We start from the raw sequence: 20,400 nt of genomic DNA on the forward strand, positions 1-20,400 counted from the left end.
TGACTTGCATTACATTTTACAGCTACTAAGGACAGTTTGGAAAGGAGTTAGAGCACTGGGTCCTGATCCTCCTGCTGGACGAAGATACACATAGGGACTGAGCAGGGGTCTAAGTCATTAGCTGAAATAATACCACCCTTTGCTGAGTAGCAACAGGTCTGAGCCACCATAAATAATAGCTAGGGACTCTCAAGAGACTCCTCCAAAAAGCCTGGGAAAACAGAAATCCCTCCCTTCACAGACACTCTAACTTTGACCAGAACAAAGAAAGGATTCAGAAAGCAGCAAACACGCTTAATACTACCAAATCTCCACATCCCTCTTGTTAAGAAGGGAACATATGCAGAAAGTTTAAGGTGAAGAGGTGAGGAGCAAAGGGGAGCCCTGGCATCTCTCCTGGGGGAAGGCGCTGGCTCTTGGCACAGCGCAAGTGGCAGCAGCGTCTTCTTATATTGGCTCTGGGAGCCCTCCAGTGGCTGCACACCCACCGCGTGGGTGCCCACGGCAGGACTCGTGTGGGTGCTGCTGTCCCCGACCCCCCGCAGGAGCCAGGCAGCGGGACCCCGCAGCAGCACAGCTGCTGAGATGAGAAGAGGGAGTCAGACATCAGCCGGTCGGAAGCAAAAGCAGCAAACCTCAAGCTAAAGTCAGATTGGGAATACATGCTCCAAGGGTAAACTTAACAACATCACGGGATCACTGTTTGGGAGATGATGTGGAGGGGAGGATGGTCAGCTCTCCACACGCCCCAGGCTCTGCAGATCAGCAAACTGCACAGTAAATCTGCTAACACTAAACCCAGAAGGAAAGAGCAAGCACTCGCTCAAGGATTCTGGGCAAAAGCTGGAGCTCAGCTTATTTCAAATGTGGGTTAAGAAGGAGAATGACTTGTGACTCGTCAGGGTCACGGGAGTCCAGACAGAGCAGGGTACCAGGGGACACCAGAGGACACCAGAGCGCTCTGCCACCACTGAGCCTTGGCACAAGGACTCAGATGATTTCCAAAAAGGAGGGGTTTGGGGTTTTTTTACACCTAGGGGTGACAACAACCAGTAAGCATAAGGGGGAAAGCACAAGTCAGCTTGCAGACTCCAGGTTCAGGAGAAGGAACTGCCTCAAGCCAGGGGAGCAAGGGTCTTGCTTGCCACCTCCTTAGGCAGATTGCAAGGACTTCCTCCAGACTGGTGAGTTGGTAACACTTGAAAGCCACCCCCTCTTGCCCCATCACATGCATGGAATGGGTGTTCACAGCCCCAAGCTGCAGTCCCCTTCCTTTAGCTGGAAAACGGTAACACCCTGATTCCCTCTGGTGTATTTTTCACATGACTGACCACAGATCTATTAATATCTGAATCCAGAGCTGGTTCAGCTAGACAAGTCATTCCCTCCAAGGAGAGGAAAACCACAACTTCTTCCATCCCTGGAAAAACCTTCTGTGACCGGCAAGACCAGCAGCTCAGATGTAGTAGAGAAGGTCTGGTTTGCTGAGACACCTCAGTGGAGAACATCAACCAGCATGAGAGAGTTCAGCTTGTTTCTTCTGTGCCTCCTTCGCATCTCCAGGAAGGGTGAGTTCTGAGTGTGCTATGAATCCCTGTCTGATCAGGATTTTCTTCTCACTCTAGTCAAAATGCCAGGGGAATGACCAGGTATAATAAACTCTCCAAGAACTGCACATCCATCATGTTGCTTAAAAGAATCCTGAAATTCCAGGTGTGTGTGAGAATACTGGAAAAACTCAAAAGGCTTGACTCTGCAATTATCAGAGAAGTCTCTGTTTGGGGTTTCTTTGCATTTTTTGTTTTTTTAAACTTGTGCAGGGAGTTCATCTAACTTTTCCCCTGCGTTGTCAGTTGGATGCAGCATTTCCATCACCACCCAGAAGTGATGTTTCGCATTCCTAGGAGTTACTATGCAACAGACACTATGTGTACTGAGCACTTAAGGTCAAATTTGACTTCAAGTATGCACTTAAGTTCCATGAAACTCAATGGGATTTGCCTAGATATACTGTCAAACAGTGTTTGCTAGAGCAAGGACAGTGTCTGTGATGGTCTCCAGCTCTTGATCTTGTCTTCATGAGCTTTCCACTGACAGCTAGCAGATACATTGACCTGACAATTCCTTTCAGGAGTTACCTCCTGTAAGGTGCGTAGGCTATTTTCCTATGACCTTCTCTGTTTCTTGTGAGAGCTTCAATTCCAGGATCAAAAGGAGGCTGGATGTTAGCAGGACGAAGCCATGGAAGACCTACCATGCTGAAGCTTTAAGGTTAAGATTAAATTATACACAAGATGCTGCCAACCCCCTCCACTCAACCTAGGCAAACTGTTTCCACAGAAATGGGTGGAGCTGGTAACATCAGAAGAACTTATTTTTAAAATTATTTCTCACGTGGAAGGCAAGGGGATGTTTCTGTGCTAAAAAGAATGCTCTTTGCTTAAGATTTTTTTAAAAATGCAAACCAAAAAGGTAGCAGAGAAAAGCAAATGAGGTACTCAAAAGCACATGATCTGCAGATCTCCAAAAGTAAGGGTTAGAGTGACATGCTGTAAAATAACCAAAATAACATGAAATAAACTAGAAAGCAATAGCATTTTCTGTTTTCACTGCCAGGTGTCCTTGTGCTCAAAGTCTATGAGCTTCCTGGCCATGTATATTAGATTACCTCTGCTGCAGAAGGTACTCATATCTTATAATAAATGACAAGGCAGCCTGACTCCAGATCTCAGTAATCAAAATACTGGCTTGGCACTGATTCCAGATGAATATCTTCATGGCAAGAACTGGTCCTACACTGGCTTTTGTCCATTGTGCAGCACACAATAGATTAATACAAGCTGCACCACCACCAAGGTATTTGTCAAATATTATGGAGAACAGATATATGAACAAGCAACAAATCTTATCTTGGAGTTTACACGAGTCACCCAACAGCTGAATGCCCACAGACTACAGTGAAGCCAGACAGCCAGGGATGGTCGGCAATGACTCACAGGACACCTACACATTTTTTGCAGCTATTAAGGGAAAAGCTCCTGATTTCATGAAGTCATCAAGTGAGTTTTATAAAACAGGAACATAGCCACAGACATTCCTGAGGACACAACCTGCTGCTACAGCTGTTGTAATTAGCAACAGTGGATAGCTACACATGTCTGTATGGAAAGCACTGCCTACAGGTGTTGTTTGTTGATGCTCTTGGTTCCTGGGGAATTAAAATGGATGAGACACTGAGTTTTCCCGACACACTTCAAGGTGGGGAGCATCCATTCAGGTGGTCTATTTTCCTCACTGGACAAAAATTATCAGACTGAGTCTGGTGGAAGTGAGGTTCAGCTCCTCAGACTGCACTGGGATTTACTGTGACCAAATTTAGCCAAGAGAGCAAAATCCCAACTATTTGTAACATCTCAGTTGGAAAACTCAGGAATTCCCTCACTATGACACCAGGACTAGGCCTGCCTGGGAACATACTGCCAGCTAGAGTCCACACAGTGACAACCTGCCCTAACAGGGAAATGCTTTCTGCACTGTCAAGGGCATCCTCCTTCCTAGGACAGGAGCTGATACGGGGAACTTGCTGTTCTCACCAGCCTTTGCAAGATGAGTATCTTCAAGTCTTTACTCAGATCCTGTCACAGCTTACTAGTAAGATGCTACCTTGTGACGACAGCAGCATTGATCATCAGAAACATCAGCTGTTACTGCCTTCCCCGGGGGTAATGCAACCACCAACTGATCAGTGTAGCAAATATTATAAAGTAGGAGTGTGCATGTGCTCAAACGCGGGGCTGCTTCACTTACTGTGCACTTCAGTGCCTAAAGCCACCAGATTTCTGAATACATGCAAAACTTTTATTTTTAGCTTTCTTTTTTTTTAAAAAAAAAACCAGAAGTCGGTTCCTCCAAGCACACAAACGTCTGTTAACTGCAAAAGACTGTTACACAACTTCAGGTGCTATTATTCACTTGACAAACAAGAGGCCTGCTTAGGAATTAAATCACTTCCAACATGAGCTAGTCAGTCCCCTGAGCTCTGCTGCAGTCTGGTACCAAACGCAGCCACAGTAACTGGGCTGCTCCATCATCTGCAAGTTCTCAGCAAGAACACCAAGCAGCACAGGGCCTGCCACAGGAACACAGCATTCCTTTTCTGACCAACAAGAGAGCAGATGCAGGAAGGATGCCCCACTTCCTTCTGAAACACTCCAGATAAATCAGTCTTGATCATCTCTTTTTGCTTCTAGGTGTGCAGTCCAATGGCTGGTCCGTTCATGTCCCATCTGATGTTACTGGTGAACTTGGGAAGATGGCTATCCTGCCCTGCACTTTCACACACCCCTACAAAACATTTGACCGAACCCTCACCGCTATTTGGAGGATCAAGGAACCTTACAACGGCACGATAGTTTTCAAGTGCATTAGTCAGAGTGCCAGCGAGCTCTGTAAGACTGCCATCAGCTACAAAAACAAATACAAACTGCTTGGCAATCCCCGGCACAAGGACCTTTCCATCAGGATTGACAATCTGACCTGGAGTGATAGTGAGAGATACTTCTGCCGGGTGGAGTTGTCTGGAGATATCCACGACAAGTATGAAAGCAGGAATGGGATAAAACTGCATTTGATTGGTAAGAGGGTGTGAGAGGCAAACAAGGCAAAGCCTCCCACAGGGAAACGAGAGTCAGAGAATGTGGAAACTGATGAGATGGTAACAGAAGTTGACCTGAGATGGTGTTCCAAAGGTTGGCTTTTCCTGCTCTGTGGAGAGTTTATAATATTTGGGCAGGGAATACTCATTGCCTTCCACAGACTTCCAGTATGAGGCGATGAGCACAAGGCAGGGAAGGTAAGGAAAGAGCCAGGCTCTGGCTGCTGGGGTAAGAGCCAGCCGAGTCCTGCGCATCCCACTCCGCCCCTGCGACACAGGAGCTGTGCAGGCAGCAGAGAGGCATGGGAGGGTCAGCAGCCCATGGGGTGGGGTCAAAGACATCCTCTTCACCAGAATCTAAACTGGAGAGCCTGGGTGCTGAGCACACATTAGCAAACATAAGCACGAGAAGGTCTGGATGGTAACAGGGGATTGGAAAGCCAAGATACCTGGTACCCACGTGCCATAGGTCCAAACTTCTCTGGAGCAGGAAACATTAATTACAAACAGCCTGGAAAAACAGCTCGGATCAACAAAAGTCAAATGCTATTCCAATCTCCCAGATCAAGGGAGCGCTAGGAGACGCAGGTGGTCTCAGGAGCAGACTCAGACTTTACCCGTGAGTGAAAAGGTGCCACGTGTTCGATGATTTTGCTTGTGAATTGAAACTGCCTTATGCCTGCTGTGCACTGCAGGCATCCAGATGGGACCCGAGAATGAGCTCGGTTACTTCTTGGGAAGTTCTGCATAGTTGAGGCTTCACTTGGAGCAGCTCCTAAACACCCATGTACACAGCATGACCAGGGCAGGATGGCAGCAGATCTGTCTCTCAGGGGCTGCCTGGATTTTAACACCAGAGGAATGATAACATACACAGATATGGTACCCAGGCTGCGCCCTGCTTTGGGAACGGACCCTGGCAGCATGAATGGGACGGGTTAAATAACGCTTAAAATGTTAATTTAGACACCAAAACACAGACACAGGACACACAACTAGCGCAACTAGCTTTCTTGTGGATCAGTCCTCCAGCCTCAAATTCCTCCTGCATTACACAGGCAAGGGGGAAGATGTGCTGTAGGTGGTTGCAAGCTGTGTATTTATTGTCTAGCCTGGCAAAAAATGAAATCAATACTGAACTCCTGCTTTTCTTCTGTGAGGACACTCCTTTAGTTCCCTTCAGTTTTCACAATGCCTTTCAGAACCACATGCATTAAATGGGTCAACAGGCCCAAGAAGAGAGGATTGACGGGTAAGAGAAGCTTGGTCATATCCACTACGCTTCCTTAACAGACTAGACCAAAGATGACATGTTCAACAGCACATCTCTCAACATTTTGCACCCCCCAAATGATCTTTACTGCCGTTCATTCAGTCACACAATCCCATACGCTACAAATTCAGCATATCATATGTTGGCATGGGTGTGCTACCCCAAAGCGACCAGGAACCTACACCAACTGTGGGGTGGTCACTACAGGGTTGGAAAAAAACATCAAAAATAGGTGGTAGCAAGGAGTGTCAATGTTCCCTGACAATGATTTCCCAAATCTGGCAAGTCTCAGGCACTGGAGCAAAGGGCTTACACAAGCAGATCAATCCATCTGAAGGAACAGCCACGAGAAGCTGGCAGGAGAGCATCGTGGTTGCCTTGTCCTGGACCACGTGGAGATGCAGCCAGTCTGAAAAAGTCACCAGCTGCACCTGTGCCTACATCACAGACAGCACTAGGCTGCGATTCACTGTGTAACTGCAGACAGCAACCCATCTTCAAAGATAATGGCCCTGCTACAGCAAGTGCCTCTGCCATCTGCCACCATGGAAGGTCACCACAGCTGAAGTTGACCAAAACTCAGAAAACAGCGTAAGGCATAACAGGGACAAAATACAGCATACACGTCCATGCACCCAGGCTTTGCTGGGTGAATCCTTTTGCTCCTCTACCCAACAGAGCAGGGTGGGGAAATCTAGGGAAAGAAAGTGCTGAGAAAAATAAGGAAGGGGAGGTTTGATCTCCCAACATTACCCTGATATAATACGCTGAGGTTCCACCAAGACCAAGAGCTCATTCCAGGTGTTTTGCACCTGCCTTTGAACCCTGACTCATTTTCCCTTCCCCATTGCAATTTCTGCAGCTGCTCCCAGGATCATTAACATCACGGTCAGCTCCAATGGCGATCGCACCTTCCAGGCACGCTGCACCGCCGAGGGGGAGCCAGCACCCGCTCTGACCTGGACCGGACCACCCTACAGCAACCTCACCTCCATCACCAGCATGAACCATCGTGTCACCAAGGAGCTCCGGTACCTGACCCATGACGGAAAATACACCTGTACTGCTGTCAACAGCCACGGGAGAGCAGAGGGGGCTGTGTACTTCTATAAATTCAAAGCATCCAACACCTCTTTCTTCCTGATCCTGATCTTTGTGCCGCTGGGAATTAAAGTGCTCATTTTGCTGGTGATACTGAGCTTCACTGTTTTCTCAAGAGGAGGTGTGTATCACTTTTTCCCTCGGTAGTCTTCCTCCATCAGACCAGTAACCAGCAATGGGATGCAGCAGAGAAAATCAGGAAGGAGGGGTTGGGTTTTTTTTTTGGGGGGGGGGGGTTAAATGATTTTATGATGTTCCACCCTAGAAGGATATTTCTAATGGGAAATCTAAGAACAAGTAAGAGGGAACCTCCTGGCTGGCTGGTCTCAGTCTGCAGTCAGGAGGTCTCCTTAGGGAAGGGACCTTTGAAAAGACAGAGAGAGCAGGAGTTTCCTTGCACCCAAGGAGAAAGGTTAAATTAACAGATGGGCAATTAGCAGAGAATTTGCTGCCTACATAATCAGATTTTTTTTTTTCCTTCCTCAAAGCAGACTAGTTACTGCCTCTTCCCCTGTAGCCCATGGGCAGGATTTACCTTTGCTGCATCCCACGCAACAGTTTAATCTCCTGGGGTGGGCACCCTCATTTTACTGACCACCCGTCTCAGTCCCCCAGCCTCGCTACCTGGGTGCTCCCCCATCATTCACAAAATCCCACCTCCCAACCACACCAAGGCCATGAGAGCAGGGAAACCACAGCTCACAGGAGATGAGTATCAGCTCATGAACTGAGGGAGGAGACGTACCAAGAAACCTGGAGGCTGCTGGCCCCCAGCCCACCACCCTGCTGCGTGATGGCATGGGGAGGAGGGGACCAGGAGGGACTCTGGGCTTGCCTCTTGGCCTGGGTGAGATGTCACATCACTGTGACTCATCTGTAGAGGCAGTCTGATGCCAACACTTTGCAAAAGTCACCACTTTTTCTGTAGAACCTGTAAGACCAACCAGAAATGCTTTGCTCCTTATATTCCAGGGCCTAATTCCCACCCCCATGAAGAGGACCACATGCCTGATGAAAGGTCTTCTCCCCATTCACTGGAATGTCACAACCACCCTCCAGTGCAGCTTCCCGACAGCTCTAGGTCAGTCCTGACTCCCCAGGTCACTCTGACCGCATTGCTAACCCACATCTTCCTTCCCATTTCACAGGTCCCTCCTCTGCTCCATCCAGCCTGGCCCGGTAAGGAAGTCTTGCCTTCTACTTATGTTATCCAGCAGGAGGGTGGAGAGGGCTAAGGAGAGAAATGCAACGTGTCCTTGGTCTTGGCAACAACCTTCTGGCCCGAGAGCAGGCTCCTGGGACAAGGACAGGGTTGGGCTGATGGCCAGGCAAGACGGTGTGAGGGACCAGGGCTTGGGCACTGCTGGGAGGAGGCTCTGGCTTGGGTACAGCTCCACTGATGTGAGGACAAGGGACTGGGGCAGCAGGGTGGAGAGACCATAGATGCTGCCGCAGCAAAGGGCTAGTAGAAGTTTAGGTGGGCTGTAGGCCCAGAGCGTGGTAGGAAGCCACATTAAACTAGCAAAAGAACCACCCACCCGAGGGACAGGTGAGGGGAACAGGCTGGGATGGGGTCTGTGACAGACTGAGGAATGATGAATAAGAGAGGGGAAACTCTGTGCCACAGAAACCTTCTCCTCCCTCTGCGCTCCAGTCTCTAATGGGGCAGGAAAAGTGCCCACACCAAAGATGATGAGCTCTGCCAAGTGTGGAAGAAGGTACCCAGCCCACCTCAGAGCCAGCTCAGGTGTGGCAGGGCCCCATTCTTTGGCTGGCATCCATCCCATGCTCCCACAGTACCCTTGGCATTTCCCATTACCCAGCACAACACCGATCTTGGACATTCCTGACAGCTGTGGTGGCCAAGCTAGAAAAGGATGGTGGAAGGGGGGTGGAAACAAACTAAAAACCAAAAATGAACCCTCAGACTAAACCTAAAGAATCTGTATGATACTATATATATATATACACACACACATTATATATACTATAATAATATGTCAGTATAATTACACCTTCCCAGGGCTGCTCCCTTCCAACCTGAGTTATCTGTGTGTGATGTCTCTTCCCTCACCTTACCCAAAAATGGCCATTTCAGCTGAACAGTCAAGAGTACAGCATTAGGACACAGCCAAAGAGGCAATGGGGAATTTAATTCTACAGTTAAATTTGTAATAATTATTTGCAAAAGCATAGTTTTGCTGATTTAACAGTGTCTAAAACATACCACACCCTTGAATGTATTTGTATAGACACATACATAGATGAAAGCTTAAAAACCAAGATCCTCCACACTCCACGTGAGAAGATCCTTCTCAGGGGAGGTTTGTCACAATCCCAAGGCTCTGGGCAGCAGGACAGGAGTAGTAGTTAATGCTAAAGGTGTAGGAGATCGTTCTGGATGCTTTAGTATGTAAAACATTAGATGCAATTCAGACACTTAAAAACTACCTGCTGCAGAAGGGAGGATCTGTATCAGCCAGTATTGCAGACACTTACTCTGATACTCCTAAATACTAGCTGAAGCCACATAAAAAGTCTAAGAGTCTTCATCTTCTTCTATTGCCAGGCCACAGCTGCAGGACTCCACCTACGAGAACTTTGACCGCAGACACGGCGGCAGCCAGACTTTGCCGACAGAAAGAAGAGCGTCAAGACATAGCTGAGGACCTGGGCGGTCTCATCCACACCCACTTGCACGGTTCAAATTCCCATCCTCCCTGTACAAGGGTGCCTTTTCCCAGTGAACACAAGACTGACGTTGACTGATGCACTCAAGGTCAAACAGGCCTGCAGGTGCATGACTTCCATCCCTTGCTGCTGCTTACAAGCAAGAGAAGCCCTTAAAGGGAAAACAGAAGAAAGAAAAGAGAAAACAAAGAGGGATGGAGCTGGAAGAGCAGAAGAGGATCTACACAGGATGTCAGTTCTAACCAGCCTCTGTGGTTTTAGCCTGTGTCAGATAGTGTTTAGCAAGCAGATAACAGTCTACCATTCTCTCACATCTTTTTGCTTTGGCATTTTTCAAATGTTACTTCACAAAGCGGTTCTCACCACTCCACTTGTCAAACCACATGCAGCTTGCTAGGGCCAGCAAGTGAACTATTTTTGTGTTTTAAATACCAGCTGTGAAAAAAAGCACTACTGGAATTTCTGCTGTGGTTTTTGTTGTTATTATTACTCCTTAACTCCTTATTTAAGAGGTTAAAGGAAATCTTAACTTTCTAGAGAACTCCAAGCAAAAAGGAAAAGAGGATTTCCAAAAGCTGGTAGAGCTGAAAGCAAGACATGTAAAGGGTGGTCTGTATTGTAACTCTCCTGCAGGTCCTAGTGCCCATGTGTGCAAGTGAGCAGAATCTCAGAGCTTTGTGATAAAATATGCTGTGAAAGTGTTCTAATAAACAAAATTGGCTTTTTTTCTTAAAAAAAAGCCAAAGAAAATGCTTTCTTAAGCTTCCATCTCTGTTACATGAAAAAGTTCCTTTAAGGCCTGACTACCCATCTCTGACATTCTTCCAAGATGAAGTCACTACTACAAAGTCACTGGCCATCCAGAGACAAGTCTCTAACCCAACCATGAACGTGCTCCAAAACCAGGTGAATAGACCCAGCTTATGGTACATGATGATGCAAGTCAACCTGGAGTCTTGGTCAGGCAGGTCCAGGGGAGGGCTGTGAAGAGCGACAGGCTGGCATAGAGGATGAGGAGAAGGAATGAAAAGAGAAGTGACAAGAACCTGCTTTCAGGTTTGTGTCACGGGATTCAATGCTCTGTGCAACCATTCCAGTGCAACAGCTCCAAAACTCTTCTCCTAACAATCCTGCTTTCTGGTAACAACCACCACTGGCCAGGAGCCCAAGCTGCTACTGAATTACCATCAAGCCTGTGGTCCTGCCTGCAAGCTCAGCCCCAGCCTGGGAATTATCATTTTAAAAATTCACCTCTTCATAACATCTGCACTGGGAAACTAAAGCACAATTTTAGATAACTTGGCCAGGATAACAAGGAAAAAAAAATAAAGAAAAAAATAAATGCAAGGAAATACTTGAACCTGATCTTCTAAATCCCAGCAGTGGCAAAGCCAGGTTTAATAAAAATAGGAAGAGATGCAAAGAGAAGAAGGAATTTATAGCAGACAGCGTAGTCATAGACCAGTAAGCTGTTTCACAGGTGTCACAGGAAGAAAGAGACCTCAGAAATGTTAACTGGACAAACTGAATTGAATTTCTGAGCCCTTATGATTTGTAAACATACGTTAGAGCAATGAGAACCCATTTCTACCTGTGTATGGGATTGAGGCTTGGTTTACAGGATTTTACTCTTGAAAACTACTTCTTTAACTCAAGTAGTTTGGGTCCAAATGGAAGCATCAGACCTCGTGCCCCAAAACCACCTGGGAAGCACCCTACGCTCAGAGCGCTGCCAGCAAACACGTCACAAAATTGCTGCAGCAATTTAGATGTGAGGAAACTCACGGATTGGCACTGTTTGACTTTTACTCAGCTTCCAGCGCACAGCCCACATTAGTGCAGCAAATGGGAGAACAAGAATGTGCAGGTACAGGAACCCACCACACCCCTGGACACTAGGAAAGGCACAGAAATGAGCTGGCCTGAGCCCTGCCCCTCTCCCGAGTGAGGGACCTCTTTAACCCATCCAAACCCCTGCAAGATAGATCTTCAGTGGGAAGAGTCTGCTCTCAGTGTTGCTCTCCTACTACCTCTACGAAAGCCCTCGTACCTTTTCTGAGAAATCAGCACAACCAGGTGCCTCTCAAGGGGGGGAACAAGCAGGAGGAATTAAGAGGTCCACATGCAGTTGAAGGGCTCCAATCTCACCGGGGTGATGGGGATGCTGTGGGACACCTCACAAGCCTGGAGTGCTTCCTTCAGGAAGGACAAAAATTTTTCCCAGAAAGAGTGGTCAGACAGTGGAATAGGCTGCCCAGGGTGTTTAAGGGCCTTTTAGATGAGCTGTTGGGGGATGTGGTGTAGGGGAGAACTTTGTAGAGTAGGGCTGATGGTTGGACTCGATGATCCCAAGGGTCTTTTCCAACCTGAATGATTCTGTGATTCTGAGACAAGCTGGGACAGCAAGGATGAGGAACTGTCCTTTATATGAGAGCACAGCGGGAAGGCAGAGGGCACTGGTCAGGCTGGATGATGAGCCAGCTGAGAGCTTACAGGTCAGCATTAGCAGGCCAACAGACACGGGTGATGGTGTGGTGGGTGTCCACTGCAGGCCCAGGAGGTACGTAAGGAAGAATCTCCATGTTGGCAGGCCCTGGTCCTCAGAGGGGACTCAAACCACGTACTCAGACCAGGATATACTGGAAGGACAAAAGACAGCAGGGCACACGCCAGGTGGTTTCTAGTACTGACCTCATTTGGCCTGACAAGTGTGTTCCAGTTCCTCCCCTTCTTTCCCCCCAGTTTATGCATAGTCAGGGTTTGGCCATTGCTCTGTTGAACACTTTAGCTTCCAGAATAAACACCTCCAACTCCCACCAGCACACCACCACGGCCCCCACGGGATGCTCTAGTCAGCCTGCCTAGCAAGCACTGATTGCACGTTTCATGAATCTTCTGTTTTTTCATACCACTGACTTAAGTTAATGCCACATTCAGCTGTGATGTCCATTTCCCTATTTGGCCTTATTTCCTTAATAAATACTTCAGCTGCAATCCACAGGCAACAATTCATCCCGATGCAACAACTGCTGTGCGAGTCAAACATTCAAAAAGCCACAGATATTCATTCTCCAGCTAAACTGCAGGGATTACCCAAAAGGCACATTTGTTATTAAGTACCTGACATTCCAATTTCATCTCTTTCCACTTCAATCTACAATGCTAAACACAACACAAAACTCAGTTTTCCTTCTGAGATTACCTGGATACATTTATGATGTGAACAAGAACACTGCAGTTTAGGGTAGGAGATGCTGGGAACGTGAAAGTCTTTCCAGTAAAACTAGAAGAAACAAAAAGTCAATCTGTTGGGCACCATTTGAAGAATAAGACCCCAAGCTCAAATTCACATCTGTGACAGAGAACTGCCAGTGGATCTGTTAGTTCCTAAAAGTGCTCCCCTGTATGCGAGTAAAGCGCTGGTTCAGACTCCTACCCCTACCATGCTCACTAAGAAGCCAGAAGATTGGTTTGTGGGTGACACAGCAAAAAGCAATAGCTCACAGCTAATTCTCCCTACTCCTGAGGACCTACCATAGTATTATTCAATAGAGTGTTTCAACCATGATAAAACAAATAAATTTTCATCACAATTAGTAGACTGAGGAATGGGAAAAAAGTCAACAGCACTATTTCTATTACATTTTAAGCAGTAAGTTATTAAAGAAGCTGTTTCAATGGTCAAGACAAATGGACATGATAATCGGTGCCAGTGGGGTTTGCTGACAGGGGTGACCCCAGCCTGGCCTGGCCCTGCTCACCAGCAAAGCCCTCAGCAAGAGTGCTGCACCACCAGCACTGGAGGCAGAGTTTTTTATTTCCCTCCACACTACCAGCTTTCCCCTCATTTGGGGTAAATACCAAATTCCACAGTCTGGGTCAGTTGTGAGAGTGCTGGAAGAACAGAACCAGTACATCTCCCTGCAGTCACATTACCACAGAGGTTTGGGGGATTTCATCAGGACAGAGAATCATTATTTCTGCCATTACACAGATGAGCTTTCTCCTGGGCTCTGGGCACAAAGACAGGCTGTTGTCACACACATGTTACCTCCCAGATGTCAAAGAGAAGAGTCTCCAGAACTTCATCAACTGAGCAACTGCGTGGCATTCCCCCATCATACTCTCCTCTCCAAGAACATTTTTGTATTATCTGATGTGGATTCTTCTAGCAAGGTGAAAATATCACGGTGTTTGTCACAAGTTACTTGATTTTTTTATTTTTATTTCGCATGGTCTTTGCAGACATAGCATGTTATAAATACATTTGTAAAAACTCAACAGCTGAAACAATATCTCATTTCAAAAGTGCATGTCAAACACGTATTTCTGACTTTTTCACATTTTTATGCAACTGATCAATAACACTGAATCTAATAAAACCAGTGCTTTTAAGTCGGGGGGGAGGGCAAAAAGCAGCAGAATGTATTCTTCCAGACATATATTTTCCAAAACAGTCTGTTAAAAAACATGCTGCATTGATATCTGGTTAATATACAGAGGGATGTACATATGTATATATATTTATAGGCTCGCAGATAGAGCAAAGAACTCTAAGACCACATTAAGATGATGGTGATCTAATGACCCAGCTGGCATAGTTAGCAGAATCTGTCAAGACAAAGGTGATTTGTTCTCCAGCACCAGAACCACAATTAAGAGCAACACTTCAAAGCATTATTGACCAGACAGTAGGTAGCACATTTCCTTCCCCTAGTGACCAGAATTAATGTTTAACGTGTAACCATGTTATAAACAGAAAGGCACAATTAATGGAGGAAGAGAAGAAGCGATCATTGTTCCTTCATAGAGGTGTACAGTTTGGGACTACAGGACCTTGGGCCACCTCAAACAGATCAGTGATAAAAGGGACAAAGTTAGATGAGCAAGTGGGGAAACTCACCTTCTGTTTTCCCTGAACAAAAGTGCATCTTATGATCAGACAAGGCAACAAAACCAGTGATCATTCAGCTGAAGCAATAGATTTACTGGCTCAGGGTTCACACTTTGGCAACAGAATTTTAACAAGTGATCACCAAATTCAATACAAGAAATACTTCTTCACAGTGTCATCTAAAATCCTGTCGTGTCATGCCTAGCTAGGCAGAAAAGAATAAACTTAAGTGGTGGGTGTCCACCTGTTAAATCAGTATTTCCTAAACCACCAGAGTTTCAAAATTAAGGAATCCTATCCAACATGAACATAACTGACTGTTCCCCTCCCAGACACTGGGGATCCAGAAAATGTGTCTCTGGATTTAAAACACCTGGCTCAAAAAGAACTTGGCTAGAAGTTACTTGAATTTAATCAAGCAATATTGATGCAGACTCACTAATATTTAGAAAATAGAAAAAAACCAAGTTCTTTAGTTCAAATTTTAGTTCGTATTTACAGAAGTGGGAGAAGATTGTAGGCATGCCTTGCAACTACTGATTTCTGTGGGATAACAAAAAAAAAAAGTCAAAATTTAATCCAAATACAGGGATTTCCTAGACATCCAGGCACACACTCCTATAAGATTCAGAGGTATCCTGGTTAAGAAAGCCAAAACCTCTTTCACACACAATCCCCCACCCACTTTGAACTGGCCGGAGTGATGACACATTGGAAAATAAAAAAGGTACAAAGCAAAAACTTAAGATGCTACAGGATGAGCTGTGCTGTGTAATGATTTGTACACTTATCCCCAGGTATCCTCCTCTCAGATGTGCACCATACACAGGAAGATATTCAGGTGTTCTCAGTCAACAAAAAACTAATTCCACAGGCCTACAAGTCAAAAGAAAAGGAAGAAAACCTCAGAGGAGAAAAATTTGCCAGTGTGCAGTTCCCATTCACACTTCTGACATAATTAAAGTGGAACTCTGAAGGCAAAAATTACTTGTGCAATAATAACATTATATGTAAACCAGAGTAATCAGTGTTATTCTGCAAGATCAGTGCTGCTATCGTATGCTGTCCAAATAATGCACTTCTGGGTACAGAGTGTTAATAAGGAGAGCCAAGAGATTATTGCCATCTCGAAGACAATGTTCTGGGTGCTTGATGAACTGGGAAGCCTGGGAGAGCTGCTCTTGATAATCCATATATTGTTTGTTCGATGCCATAGATTCAAGAGCATTCAGTGCCTATAGATACAAGGGAAAATTCTGTTAGCTGTGTGTACTTTGGTCCATAACAAATCAGTTCATGAGCCACCATACGCACAATTCCACTACAAGTTCCTTATCTACTAGAGAATCTGGAGTATTTGGAACAAAACATTTGTAAAATACAATCACATAACAGTGTTTCAAGTCAACTCATATTTTTCAAGCTGTTCTCTCCCAGAGATCAACACAACAACTGCCCTGTCAAGGCTTTTTCGGATTCTGTAACCCAAATTTTGTCAAATATTTACTTCACGAACTCAAGACATGGTTTCAAGGAAATTACACTGAACTACAAATTGCAACACACAACTATTCACTTCGGGTTGTTCTTATGAACATCTTGACTTTCCTAAAAGTATTATTTTGCTCCCATTAATAAAATTACAATGACAACTTCAAGTTAGAAATTATATGTAAAAGAGCCTATGCTGCCAGCACCAGCCAGGTCAAATGTTGGAAATGTCTGAAGAAGTTTCATTCGTTTTCTAGAGAAGAGAAACAAGTTGTACTAAGTAAGTTACTCTGCTTTGGTTTCTCATCAACTACTCCTTCCTCTTCTCATGCACGTACTGAAACAACATGGTCAGTGTACATGCTAAAGGAGGAATGTTTCTTTGCCACAGGGCTTTTAAGCCCTCATCTCACATATACCAATGTTAGTGTGAATGTAGTCCTGCTTTATCACTGAAAAGCAGTGCAATCACAGCAGCACTGTTTCTTCCTGTTTGTTTGAAATCCCTTCTACCTGTTATGTTCCAAAGTTTCTGAACTCAGTGTTTACAGACACCCTTAACAGTAGATAAGATTAGAAACTGATGCCTTCATATTAATACAGAACACTGTTTGAACAGTTTTACCTAGGATCACTTTAGGTTAGGGCTCAGACACACTCGCATCATCACCTGGCCTACTCTCTGGCAAATTCCAAGACGGTGTTTTGATGTATAACAAAATAGTGTACACGTTTGGGATACACCCCCTTCCCTGAGAAGACAAATGAGAGCAACAAGCTATTTTTGAAATTCAGAATTTAGAGCCAGGGGTAAAGCAGTAGCAAAAAAAGATCGAGGGCATTCAGCACTGAATAAAACCAATGAGTTGAGAGCAGGATTTATCCTGAAGAAGTGCTTGCAGTGACTCTTACAAGCTCCAGCCCACAAGCTGAGCAAGCAGACAAAGAGGGCATGTCAAGAAGCCAGCAACTGGCACACACTACCTGCTGGGCCTTCTGCGACAGCTTTGGCTCTGACCCCACTTTCAGGCGGACTTGACTCTCTCCAGGAATCTGCACCAAGAGGAAGGCAGACAAACTGCGGGCAACCACCCGAAACCTTGCACGGGGGAAAAGGACAGAGAGAGAAGGTGATATCAAATTTGCAAGTCCTCAACAGCAGATAAACTGGAAGTTGTATCCTGTGAGATATTTCTTGCATGAGGAACATAGTAAAGGCTTTAGAGAACTTTTCCCAATGCATTAGAAAACAAATAAATCACTTTAATACATAGATAATAGCATAGCATACATACTAGAGGATAATAAAACACCATACATATGAAATATTACATCTATTCCAAGCTTAGCTGAAGCCTTCAGGTCACATCTGAAATACTCCTTCATTTCACAGCCTTTGAGACATTCTTATCACCCAAATCAAAGGATGAGTTGCACAAGACTAAGATTTCAGAGCGATTTCTACAGGATTGCATCCCAGAAGGTCTTTATAAACACAAAGTTATGTTTAGGTACTGTATTGAACTGGTGTTCCACAAACATTTACGTATTTCTTCTTGGCATTCTTTCCATGGTGAATTTGATTTTAATACCTAACAACCAAACCTGGTGTCTCTCTTTGGAGGGTAAAGTGAGTAACAAGCAAGTGCATACTTCTTTGAGCTTCTCCTAATATTTCCAACATCACAAGATTAAGATGGAAAACACAACATGCATGCGATCATACAAAGCTCTTGTGAGGTCAACTAGAACATTCTACAGACCAGGTGAAAGTAACCTTCCCCTAACAAACAGTCTCCCTGCAAACTTCGCTGGAGATCGACACTAAGCCGGAATCACAACCGCATTTTCTTTCATTTTCCACCACAAACTTAGCAGAAGTTCACATTCAGTTCTTAACTAGATTAAAACACTCACTACCTTTTTTTCTGTGATGGGCCCAAACAACTTTATAGATCTGGGGACAGCATGGCTTCAGAACATCTTCCGACATTGCACTGTGCAGTCTGGATCCAGTCTACACCTCTTTTTACCATGACTACTCAAATCAATTAATTTACCACACCTTGAACTCTTACCTGGGTGACAAAGGAGACCTCCTGCCTAGCCCAATAGCACCAAGTATACCAGAAGTCAGTCTCTCTTCAGCCAGCTGACTCTGCCTGCCCTGGATTGACAGCAGTGTCCGAATGACAGATTCAATCAAAACAGTGTCATCTTGTTCCATCTGAATCAAGGATAACTGCATGGCTTTATGCCACCAAAGAAACAGCTTCGCCTCTTCCTTTGCTGAGCTTTAGGTAAGATTTAAAGAATAATAAAACAAAACACAAGTTTAAAAAAAGAAGTGTCAGCTCCATAGGTTAAGAAGTTTGTATCCCCATCAGGCTCACAAAGAATTCAGATGGTTAATCAATGACAGCTAATCTTACTATATGAGGATAGCATAACTATACTATTCCACCAGTTATTATACTGCTGTAATTGCTATTGTTATGGATTCGATACAGACATCAGCTAGCACGTTTTAAGGGCCCGTAAGAGGACAATGTTTCCTTTTAAGCTTTACAACTGAGAATAAATGATATTGCAGCCCTAAGTGGATTTAAACTTGTCTAAGACTTGGTGTAAAAGGAATGAAGCTGTGTATCTACTCTTTTTTTTTTTTTTTTACTTGCCAATAAAACACTTTAGGAAGCACTAGCTGTTGTTTCCACAACAATTTAGACTTTTAATATGATCTTCTAGAAAAGGAAACATTGAAGTTTTTTGTTGAGCAAAGCACAAAGTGAAGTTCCCCCTATGATATTTTTAATCTTCCCCCAAACAGTTTGCAGTTTAAGTTAACAAGCTCAGATTTTCCACATAAAGCATCAGCACGAGTTTCCTGCATCAGACTATCCTCACACTACTCCGCCCAGTCATTTCCCATCCCAGGCACCTTCAGCTGCAATGTTTAGAGCAAGATTGAATTTGCTGTCTTTGGTGGCTTTGCTGTCTCCTTCGCACTTTGGCAATCAAATTACTATGGTACCTACAACAGCGAAAGTATTTTTTGAATTTCAAGAAACAGTGGAAATGTACATTTTCCCAAACCGTTCTTTCACAGCAAATATGAACACTATCAACATTAATATGGAAAAATATTCACCATGTTTGCTATGTTCTGGCAATTTCAGCAGCAACTGTAAGCACAGCTGTTACATACTTTAAGTACAAAGTATTATCATTTTAACCCCAAAGCTACCCATCCTTTTCCCCCAGAACCCTGTTATCTAGTAAGCTGGGTTCAGATTTGGTTCAGAGCTGCTGACAGTCTCCACCAAGCAGCTTTGAATACCAGGTCTCTGGGAGTGTCAAACTGAGTATTTAGCACATAACTCATCCCACCTAGTGGACATTCTGCAAAGTGGAATCCACACTGATTTAGGGTTTGCTTAAAGTAATTTTAATTGAGCACAAATCCAGGCTGCCACTGAAATCAAGCTTCTCTGACTGAGAACTGACCAAAACTGCACCAGCAGTGTTCAAGTAAATAAAATTCCTTCTAATGTTTAACCACAACTATTAGTGTTGGCACTGTCATTGGGCAGACTCTGTAAGAGTAGATACAGGATTGGCCTTTTCATCCAGCAGCCTGATAAAATTAACCTAATTAGCCTGGCCACCTAACTATACCAGCTATACAACTATAGTCTTATTTAAAAGTCAAGGCATGTTCAGAAGCCTTGAGTTCCATACCTTGGGTACACTTGATCCAGCCATTTGCTAATGGTTAGCAGGATTTTCATTTCATTGGTAAAAGTTTGGTCAGTGTTTAGGCACTGCAGCAGGTAGACATACAGGGTCAAGTAGCTTCCTAAAGACAGGCACTCCTGCAGGAATTCTTCCATGGTTAGCTCAGGAACTTGGAGGGAGGCAAGTATAGGGCCCCAGCCTAACTCCTGGTGGTGAGGACAATCTATAAAAAAACCCAAAAGGACAGAACAAAGAGCGAATGAGAAAGCAGCACTTAGTAAAACCTAAGAAATAGAACTACTTCACTGTGATCCTCAAAGTTACAAATTTTGAGCTGGTTTAGCTGTTTTTCAGGTAATCAGTTTGTCACGCAACTCTGATGGAGAGAAAAGAAAGACTCCACTATCATAGGGCACCTCCTGGAGGTCAAGGCAAGCTATTTTCCCAGCATGCAGTCAGAATTAAATTTGAAAATTTTAGCAATGGAATTTAAAATATTTCTGTCACGTGTTCTGCAATCTGATCACACAGAATGTGGAAGAAATCAAAATGTAGTTC

The 20,400-nt window shown here is 44.8% G+C and overlaps 2 protein-coding genes across 6 annotated transcripts in view; one reads left to right on the top strand and one right to left on the bottom strand.

Moving 5' to 3' along the window:
• The first annotated feature begins 1,516 nt into the window (after positions 1-1,516).
• SIGLEC15 (sialic acid binding Ig like lectin 15) lies at positions 1,517-9,694 on the top strand. The gene is made up of 5 exons (XM_074812585.1): positions 1,517-1,568; positions 4,251-4,634; positions 6,790-7,149; positions 8,177-8,207; positions 9,598-9,694. The coding sequence occupies exons 1-5, from the start codon at positions 1,517-1,519 to the stop codon at positions 9,692-9,694; spliced, it is 924 nt and encodes a 307-aa protein (XP_074668686.1).
• Positions 9,695-14,685: 4,991 nt separating this feature from the next.
• EPG5 (ectopic P-granules 5 autophagy tethering factor) overlaps positions 14,686-20,400 on the bottom strand; it is a 59,319-nt gene continuing 53,604 nt past the window's right edge. For 3 of the 5 annotated variants that reach the window (XM_074813696.1, XM_074813694.1, XM_074813700.1), the window contains 4 exons: positions 19,846-20,065; positions 18,183-18,398; positions 17,089-17,203; positions 14,686-15,848 (listed from right to left, as the gene is read on the bottom strand). In XM_074813696.1, the coding sequence (XP_074669797.1) occupies positions 15,666-15,848; positions 17,089-17,203; positions 18,183-18,398; positions 19,846-20,065 (734 nt within the window). In that variant the 3' untranslated portion in view covers positions 14,686-15,665. Of the gene's footprint in view, positions 15,849-16,729; positions 16,857-17,088; positions 17,204-18,182; positions 18,399-19,045; positions 19,139-19,845; positions 20,066-20,400 lie in introns of those variants that run through there. The other 2 variants (XM_074813697.1, XM_074813698.1) reach the window with 2 other exon arrangements.

This window comes from Strix aluco, chromosome Z (genome assembly GCF_031877795.1).
Source record: "Strix aluco isolate bStrAlu1 chromosome Z, bStrAlu1.hap1, whole genome shotgun sequence".
Taxonomy (NCBI): domain Eukaryota; kingdom Metazoa; phylum Chordata; class Aves; order Strigiformes; family Strigidae; genus Strix; species Strix aluco.